At 37.0% G+C, this 10,421-nt stretch overlaps 1 protein-coding gene across 1 annotated transcript; it reads left to right on the forward strand.

Moving 5' to 3' along the window:
- The first annotated feature begins 476 nt into the window (after positions 1 to 476).
- On the forward strand, positions 477 to 8,968 carry LOC138874680 (uncharacterized). Its single transcript, XM_070153455.1, is given in 4 exon segments — positions 477 to 563; positions 565 to 1,122; positions 1,306 to 1,449; positions 8,732 to 8,968. Coding segments are annotated over 4 exon segments (1,026 nt in total).
- The last annotated feature ends 1,453 nt before the right edge of the window (positions 8,969 to 10,421 follow it).

The following is a 10,421-nucleotide window of genomic DNA, read 5'->3' on the forward strand; positions in this document are numbered from 1 at the left end:
TTTTAGAAAGGACATGTTGTGCCTTGACTTGGGTCGCTCAGAAGCTGAGACATTATCTTTTGGCCTACACTACTTATCTCATATCCAGAATGGATCCTTTGAAGTACATCTTCCAAAAGCCCATGCCAACTAGCAGGATCGCAAAATGGCAAATCCTGCTCACAGAGTTCGACATCGTCTATGTCACTCGCACCGCGATGAAAGCACAGGCTTTGGCAGATCATTTGTCAGAGAATCCAGTTGATGATGAGTACAGGCCACTTAGCACATACTTCCCAGACGAAGATGTCAACTCAATAGAGGAAGTAGTTTCAGACGATCACCCTGTATGGAAAATATATTTTGATGGGGCTGTCAATATTAAAGAATTTGGGATCGGGGCAATCCTCATCTCACCTATTGGACATCATTACCCTGCAACAGCCCGACTTTGGTTCTTCTGTACCAATAATACGGCAGAATACGAAGCTTGTATCATGGGTTTGAAAATGGCCATCGATCTGGATGTGTATGAACTATTGGTTATGGGAGATTCTGACTTGATTATGTGAATGGGAGATTCTGACTTGATTATGTGAATGGGAGACTCGAGACATCAAGCTTATTCCGTACAGACAATGTGTGCAAGACTTGAGCAAAAGATTCAGATCCATCGAGTTCAGGTACATTTCCAGGTTTCACAACGAGCTAGCCGATGCGTTGGCCACTTTAGCCTCGATTCTCCCTTATCCAGGCAACATTCATGTTGACCCACTAGAAATCCAAGTTCGGAATCAACACGGTTACTGCAATACAATCGAGATGGAACTAGATGGTGAACCATGGTATCATGACATCAAACGATTCCTGAAAATAAGAGAATATCCAGAGCATGCCAAAGGAGATCAAAAAAGAACTATAAGGCGGCTCGCCAATGGTTTCTTCCTGAATGGGGAAATTCTATACAAGAGGACCCCAGATTTAAACTTGTTGAGATGCATAGGTGCTACAGAAGCAGAGCGGATCATGAGTGAAGTTCATTCAGGGGTATGCGGACCTCACATGAATGGATATATTTTGGGAAAGAAGATTCTGCGGGCAGGGTATTATTGGCTTACTATGGAGCGAGATTGCTTCAGATTTGTTTGCAAGTGTCACCAATGCCAGATTCATGGTGATCTGATTCACTCGCCTCCTTCGGAGTTGCATCCCATGTCCTCTCCTTGGCCGTTCGTTGCTTGGGGAATGGATGTTATGGGGCCGATCGAGCCAAAGGCTTCAAATGGGCATAGATTCATTTTGGTTGCAATTGATTACTTCACCAAGTGGGTGGAGGATGTCACTTTCAAAGCAGTCACCAAGAAAGCAGTGGTAGATTTCGATCACTCCAACATCATCTGTCGCTTTGGTATCCCAAAGACCATTATCACTGACAATGCAGCCAATCTAAATAGTCATTTGATGAAGGAGGTATGCGAACAATTTAAAATCATGCATCACCATTCTACCCCTTACCGGCCAAAAGCCAATGGAGCTGTTGAAGCGGCAAACAAGAACATCAAGAAGATTCTTCGGAAGATGATCCAAGGTTCTAGGCAAATGCATGAAAAGATACCTTTTGCTCTTTTGGGATACCGTACGACTGTTCGCACATCTGTTGGTGCAACTCCGTATCTGCTTGTATATGAAACTGAAGCTGTAATACCCGCTGAAGTCGAAATTCCCTCTCTATGAATTATTATGGAATCAGAGATTGAAGACACTGAGTGGGTCAAGACCCGATTAGAACAACTAATGTTGATCGATGAAAAATGGCTAGCAGCAGTGTGTTTTGGCCAGTTATACCAGCAAAGAATGGCACGCGCTTACAATAAGAAAGTGCACCCAAGGCAGTTTGAGGTAGGCCAGCTGGTGTTGAAACGCATCCTTCTGCACCAGGTGGAAGCTAAAGGAAAGTTCGCCCCGAACTGGCAAGGACCGTACATCATCAAGAAAGTGTTACCAAAAGGGGCCTTGCACTTGGTAGATGAAGAAGGACGGGTACCAGACATGACTATTAACGCAGATGTAGTCAAAAGATATTATGTCTGGTATATACCCACTGTAGAATTTCACGCATTGATTTTCTCAGATTGAAGTGACAAAGGCTATCATTTGCTTGCCACTCCAAATAGGTGTCACCCTTTTGTTAAGCCTTTTGATCCGTATTTGTCTACCTGTGTACTTGAAAAAAAAAGAGCAAAAAAGCCAAAAAAAAATCTTTGCATTGAACTACGTGAGACCTGATTCCGAAAGGATACGTAGGCAGCCTTACCCTAGGTTCGGTCCTATCAGAACAAAAAACCCATATTCCTAGTACTCCAAAATTGGGGCAGAAGTTTGTTTTATTTCACGGGTTTTCTGTAAAAAACGGTTTCTAAAAGTTGTAATTCGTTTCAAGGTTTATTTCGCCTTTTTACCTTTCAAGATCTTCTGATTGATGTGTTTGAGAATGTTTGAAGTTCACATGCCAAGGGCGTTGGGTAACCTCCCTCATGCAGTATCTTAGTCAAAAAAAATGAGAGAGTCTTATCAGTGAAAATCCGTACGGGCACTATAAGGCAACAGTGAACAAAGAGATGAGAGAGTCTTATTGGTGAAAACCCAGATGGGTGACGGTTAGTAGAGAAATGAGAGAGGTTAGTTAGCGAAAACCTGCAAAGGGCGCTACTAGCCGAATACGGGTCTTCGATTCTCCGGCATGAGCACAACCAAGACAAATTCAAGATGAGCATTTGCGGCAGATTTTGAGAATTAGATAGCTTAGACAGATCAGGTGTCCAGTCCAATGTCATCATTCATTGAAGTCGGCACATACCTCCAGATAAGTCTCCATATTTCTTTCCCCGAAAGGGACACCTTTTGTTTAAGCACAGTTCTTTTTTGCTTCCAATTATTATTCTATTTTTACCCATAAACTTTCTTTGAGTCCCTTTCGGTCTAATCCTGCATTAAAATCGAAGCAAAGAAAGGGCTGCAAAACTGGATACAGATTCCCTGTAATGTCAAGCACAATTTGGGGCATATATGGCATTGACGAAGGCACAAATCCATCTGTGATCTCATTTTATAAGGCGAACAAAATGTCTCAAAGAAACTGAAAAGGTCGCCTAAGCAAAACCTGCTTCATAAGAAAAGTTGATAAGCACTACGGACACAACTGATACTGGGTGCAAGACAATTGAGCTTGATTTTAAAGAAAAAATAGCCTTGCCTTAGAGACAAGGGTAGCGGTACCATGGACATCTTGGTACCACGCTGACAGAATAGGTTCTTCGACAGCAGTGGCTGTGAACCAAGCTACTCAGGGCATCAAGGCCACAAACCAACCACCACTTTGAAAACTCACAAATTTTTCTTTGTTTGAAGCAGGAACAAAGCATGCAGAATGGTGATTCTAAAAGAACAAATGTCACCAAACGTAAGTTCCTTAAAATCTCCATTCTTTTTACTTTTGGCATACGTCACTATTGTTCCCACCTCCTATTTTTATTTAGCTTAACCCAGGTAGAACCTTTTCGCCTAGGGGGATCCAGCTCAATGTTCCGGGTAGAAGTACTCTTCACTCAAGTTATTTTTACGTAGTTTAACCTAGGTAGAACCTTTTCACCTAGGGGATCCAGCTCATAGTTCCGGGTAGAAGTACTCTTCGCTCAGGTTATTTTTACGTAGCTTAAGCCAGGTAGAACCTTTTTGCCTAGGGGGATCCAACTCATAGTTCCGGGTAGAAGTACTCTTCGCTCAGGTTATTTTTACGTAGCTTAACCCAGGTAGAACCTTTTCGCCTAGGGGGATCCAGCTCATATTTTCGGGTAGAAGTACTCTTCGCTCAGGTTGTTTTACATTAGCTTAACCCAGGTAGAACCTTTTCTCCTAGGGGATCCAACTCATAGTTCCGGGTAGAAGTACTCTTCGCTCAGGTTATTTTTACGTAGCTTAACCCAGGTAGAACTTTTTCGCCTAGGGGGATCCAGCTCATATTTCCGGGTAGAAGTACTCTTCGCTCAGGTTGTTTTTACATTATCTTAACCCAGGTAAAACCTTTTCACCTAGGGGGATCCAGCTTATAGTTTCGGGTAGAAGTACTTTTCGCTCAGGTTGTTTTTACATTAGCTTAACCCAGGTAGAACCTTTTCGCCTAGGGGGATCCAGCTTATAGTTCCTGGTAGAAGTACTCTTCGCTCAGGTTGTTTTACATTAACTTAACCTAGGTAGAACCTTTTCGCCTAGGGGAATCCAGCTCATAGTTCAGGTTATTTTTATGTAGCTTAACCCAGGTAGAACCTTTTTCGCCTAGGGGGATCCAGCTCATAGTTCCGGGTAGAAGTACTCTTTGCTCAGGTTATTTTACATTAGCTTAACCCATGTAAAACCTTTTTGCCTAGGGAGATCCGGCTCATAGTTTTCGGGTAGAAGTACTCTTCGCCCAGATTTGCTTTTGTTAGTTTAACCCAGGTAGAACTTTATCACCCAGGGGGATTCAACATTTTTTTTTTTGGTCAGTAATATAGGGTGCCAACCCCTGGTTACACTTCCTTTTCAATAATACATGGCACCAACCCCTGGTTACATTTCCTTTTCAGTAATACAGGGTGCCAACCCCTGGTTACATTTCCTTTTCAATAATACATGGCACCAACCCCGGGTTACATTTCCTTTACCAGTATAGGGTACGCTAATCCCTAGCTGAGCTTTCCAACATAGAGTCTCAACTCCCTAGTAGACTTTTAGTATAGATATAGGGCCCACTCCCCAATCCCTTTTTCTCAAGGATACACAATCCTGATTTTATTGCTTTCAATAAAGAAGTAGTTTAGAGTTTTAAATAACTCACGAAATTTTCCTAGCTAAAACTGGGGCAGAAAAATTTTGTTCGTTTGTTTGCTTTGGTATCTGAGCAGGTTTTACCTCGAGGCACAGGGTTCGAGATGCCCAAAGAATGAGTCTCAATCCAGAATAAAGAAAAAGGAAAAGAAGTGAATCCAAAGTGCAAAAGCGAAGGAAAGATGTGGATTGCTCAAGACATAGTTGAAGTCACAAGCTTTGCATGTTCCGGTTTGATCTGAAAGCTGAAGAAGAATGAACCAGCGGTTGCAGCTAACGAGCATCAAGATTCATATCAGAGTCTGCAGGAAGAACCATCCAAGACTCAAGATCAAGCTTCAGAAGACTCATAGATAGGAATCTTGTAACTCATAGCTGATAGGCTTGTTCAGTTTTTTTTATGTAATAACAGACTTACGGACCGGAGCCTCGACGGAACCTCACTCGACTTTTCAACTCATCATTCCACAATTCTTCTTGAACTACACGCGACCTGATTCCCCTATAACCCGGCATATATAGGCTGTCCAAAACCAAGACTCGGTTGCACCATTTCTCTTTTCTCTTATCCTTATTTCTTCACTTTTGAATAAAGATATGTTCAAAAATTAGTTACATGGCTCACCTTATCTTTGCTCGAAAACTTTTCATGTTTCCAAGCAAAGAGGGGCAGCTGTGAGCACCTAATTTTTGACAATATTTAATTTTTTGTCACTTCTTCTATGTAAATATTTTAGGGGTTTTAACCTACAATTTTTAGCTTTGTTACACTTTTTATTATAGGGTAAAAATAAAAAAATTTAAAATATAAATTATTACTATTACTATTATTTTTTTATTTATTTTTAAATAATAAAAAAATCCGAAAAATATTATTTTTTTAAAAAAAAATTCGGGTGAGATATAAAAAATAAGAAAAAGGGAAGTATGGAATAAAAAAAATAAAAGTAAAAGTGAGTGGAATTCTCTTTTAAAAAGTAAAAGAAAGTGGAAAATTAAAAGTAGAGTTTTGTGAAAATTTTAAAAAAATAAAAAGTAAAGAAAGTTGGAATTAAAAAATAAATATAAAGGTAGCTGAAAATTAAAAAAAATTAAAGTAAAAGAAAGTAGAATTTTTATAAGAAAAGCAAAAGAAAGTGGATTGTTTTTTTAAGAAAAGTAAAATAAGTGCAATCCTCTTTTAAAAATAAAAAAAGTGAGATTTTAAATAAGATAAAAGTAATTAAAGTTGGAATTTAAAAAATAAAAGTAAATAAAGGTGGTATTTCTTTTTATAAAAAAGAAAAGCAAATTGTAAGTGAGATTTCTTTTAATTAAAAAATAATAAATATTTTTAAAAAAAGTAAAAAAAAAATCTGAAAAATTTCAAAAGAATTTCTATAAATAGAAGAGAAAATCTGAGAAAAAAAAAGAAAGGAGAGAAAAGAGAGGGGAGAATTTAGAGAAACAAATTGTTTTACTTTTTTACGCTACGACAATTTCTACTCGTGTTATTCTTTCTTCCTCTTTCTTTCGAAAATTTCCAGCAATTCAACACCCCAAAACCCAACAAAAAATACTTCAAAACATCCCCTTTTACACGTCAAAGAGTGGTGTTAACAGTCGAGGTCGAGGATTCCGCTAGAGCTCTATTCATCGGCTTTGATGATCATCTTTGCTTATGCTTGTTCGGCGTTCGTCTGAGTTATTGTACATATTCTTGGAGACTCATTTAATTGGAAATCTTGCATTAAAAGGTTTATTCTTCCCTCTCTTTTTTATCTTATTTTATGTGATTTTATTTATTTATCTTTAAACTTTATAAATAATAATGTAAATCAATCCTTAAATGTTATATGTTTAATCATGTTTCTGAAAATATAGTATTTAAACTTGCTAAAAGTTTGGAAGATTTGGACACTAATAAGTTAAGGCTTCAATTGTTGGGATGTAGGGTAATGGTATATGATAATTTATTTATTCAAATATCTAAAATCATACACTTTTCTCCACAAACAATTTCATAACTTTTGGCCTTACAATAATCTTAAATTAGTTTAGGAAAATACTTCAAGTGCGCTAGTTTATTTAGGTGCGCTTTAAATAATTAAATATCATGGCTATGTGTATGGTCTCCGTGGCATAATTGTGATATGTAACAAAATAAGTATTAGAACGCGTAACTTATTTCAAGATAACTTTTTTTCATAATTTTAATCAAGCAATAAAGCGGACATAGGTAAAAGATGAGAACCAATAAAACATAAGTTATCCAAAAAATAGTATAAGCCAAATATAGTCAATAAAGCGACCGTGCTAGAACCACGGGACTCGGGGAATGCCTTACACCTTCTCCCCGGTCAACAAAATTTCTTACCCGGACTTTGTTTTCGCAGATCAGAGTCAAACTTTCCTTTGAATAGGGATCAAATAAAAGGTGACTTGGAACACCCAAAAATTAATTCCAAGTGGCGACTCTGAATAACAAAATAATCCTTATTTCAAATTTGTCACTTTAATTAGAAAAAACTCTTTAACCCACAATCCATAACACACATTATCTTTTGGAGGGGTAGAAAAAGGGTGTGACAACAATGATATTATGTTTTACCCTTTTTAACTCTTACCTTAGTAGGATTAAGTCATGTCACACCCCTTTTTTAACCTCATTAACCCCTTTAAATAAATAAATAAAATTGAAGCTTGAAAGGGTTTTAATTAAAAAGTGACAAAAGATAGTGTTCAAAAGGATTAACTCAGAGTCGTCACCTGACATTAGTTTCGATGTGCCAGGTCACCGTTTTTAAAAAAAATATTTTTTCCTTTTAAAACACTTAGGATTCCAAAACTAAGTCAGCACCAGAGATTCGGGTAAGGGGGTTCATTTGACTCGGGGAGAAGGTGTTACGCATTTCCCGAGTCCCATAACTAGTACGGTTACGTACTTGATCAAGTTAGCTTTTAGAAACACTCAGATTGAGGTAAAAACATATAAAAAGCAAAATAAACACAAAAGAGACTCGAGATTGTCCCCATCTAATAAACAGAAAATAAATAAATAAGTAAATAAAAATCCTAAGCTAACCTACCCTATGCTTCCTCCACGATATAGCCTCGGCTTCCGCTTATATTCGCTTCGGGGCATACCCCGGAAAATTAATAATATATTCACACTCTACGGGGCATTCCCCTGAATATAAACTAAAGGGAACAACCTCTTACCTTGACAAAATGAAAAGAAGCGATCTACGATTTGCCTACCCGAGTGTTGTCGGCCTAAGCATGCCATCTCAAATTACTATCGACCCAATTGACGACAGTTTGAATAAAAGAACAACAAAATTATGTCCAATCCCATCTCAAAAATATAAGGTGAGCCAAAGTTCATCTGTAACCCTCAGTCCAATACCCTCCTTAATATAAACAAACACCCAAATTTTATGAATAATTTTAGCACAAGTTAAATTGTAAGCAGTTTATGTGTCATTCACTCCTCAATTTGAACTTTTCCTATTCGTTCAGTTCTAAGTAAATATAAATCCAATAAAAGTGAAGACTATGTCATAGCTTTCATTAATCAGCGAGATTTTGCTCAAATAATAACAGACCATTCATTCAATTCAAACAACTAAATTCCACATGGTTGCTAAACATCAAAGTATCCACTAAATCACGCCAAAACAGAGTAAGAAAAACAGTAACGAACCTAAAACAGTCTCGCGCAGAATATTTAACAAAAATTCCGAACAGAAATTCCAGAAGCGAAAATCAAAATAGGACGCGGACCGAAACAACCTCGCCATAGACCCTCAATGAACTCGTACCGGAACTTTGCATTTGCAAATGGAACTTGCCTATTTCCAGCAATAACACGCTAGGGTCTACTCTTCTTTTTTCGACGGGAATCCAGGAAGGGAAGAGGAGTGTCGATTCTCAATTTGCTGAAGATGCAGTTGGAATGGGGGTGTTTAAGGGTGAAGAAACAGGGGTCAAGAGAAAGGGGTTCGCTGGAGGAGTTGCGGTTGTCCTTGGTTGTTCTTCGTTGATTTTTGGAAGGGCCAGAGGTGGAAAGCTGCTGGTGATGGCCGGATTTGAAGAGATGAGGAAGGTGTTGTTATGGTGGTTATGGAGTTCCGGCGGTATCTAAGATGGGTGGTGCGGCGGCTGGATCTTCAAGAGGAGGGGAATTAGGGTTTGTAAAGGGTCCCTCAGCTTAGGGGTCCTCTCCGTGATTATATGGAAATCTCCCTAATTGAATAAAGTCTTGGGGAGAAAGCAAACGTGTCCCCAAAGCCGTGTGGGTCCTACGAAAACAAATGAGTATTGTGTCTTTTTCTGTGCTCTCCCCCGTGAGAATCAATTTTTCATTTGCTGCTAAGTTTTTTGCAAAAATAAGATAGACTCTTTACTTAGTGGCCATTTATCATTGGTTCTTATTTTCTTCTTCGTATTTTTCTCCTTTTTTTTTCTTTTTTTAAATCAAAAGTAGAAACTATGAAAATATTAGACGTAAAGAGATAAAATAAACGTAACTACAAGTTACAGTTCAACGCCTAAACTAGGGGAAAAAAAAATTTCTTCTCTATTCTATAAATATAAACCAAAATAGCTAGGCCACACATGTTAATTACCTAAAATAGTATTAAAAGAAAAGACAAAGTAGCTATACTAAAGAAAATAAAATACTATTCAATAGTAACTAACAACTAAACTATGTAAAGAAAATATTTTTTTGTTTTGTTTTGAAGCCTTGCCGTTTTATCTTTTGAAGAATAAAGTGTCAAGACTATTTTAGTATTTTTACTTTATAAAAATTAAGATAAACTAAAAGTAACTAGATAAAATATCAATTAGCTAGAATAATGAAAAATATTTTTGTGATAAAAAAGTAAAAGAGTCAAAACTAACTAAAATAATGATATTAGACCTAAACTAATTATTTAAACGCTAAAATATGTAAAATCTCGAGGAGGATCAAAAATTACATGTCTACAAGTTAGACCTCGAACCTGACACTCCAATTCTTTGGTAACGTTTTGAATTTTTTTCACGTGCGTTTGTCACTTGTGATTTTTGTTTATAATGTTTCATATATGATCATTAGTTTGAAATTGACTTATTTACTAATGTTGTAAAGGTTATTTGGATCGTTGCGTTCATCACATAAAATTGATTAGGCATTCTATCTCATATCAATAGAATATTTTATTAATTTAAAATTATTTCACTCTATCGTTTATAATTGTAATTACTACAATAATTGTTATGACAACTTAAGTTGCTTATATTTTGTAAGAAAAAAAATATATTTGATAGTTGACTAGATTATACATATTACAATTTTAAATTGTGTTCTTAAATGAATAGTCATTGGCAATTGGCGTAATGGATATTTTTCCTTTACTAGACTAGACTTTTCAAACTGTGTCCTAAATTTCCTTTACTAGACTTTACAAATTGTGTCCTAAAAGAAGTGTAGAGGTCATGAAGGAATTGAAATTACCCTTGTGCTTAATGTGAATAAAGTCCCTGACTTCAAAAGCAAATACCAGATTAGTAATTCAAGGACTTCTATGTAATAGAATTTCTTCTCTTATTGA

The sequence above is a fragment of the Nicotiana sylvestris genome, chromosome 8, assembly GCF_000393655.2.
Source record: "Nicotiana sylvestris chromosome 8, ASM39365v2, whole genome shotgun sequence".
Taxonomy (NCBI): Eukaryota; Viridiplantae; Streptophyta; class Magnoliopsida; order Solanales; family Solanaceae; genus Nicotiana; species Nicotiana sylvestris.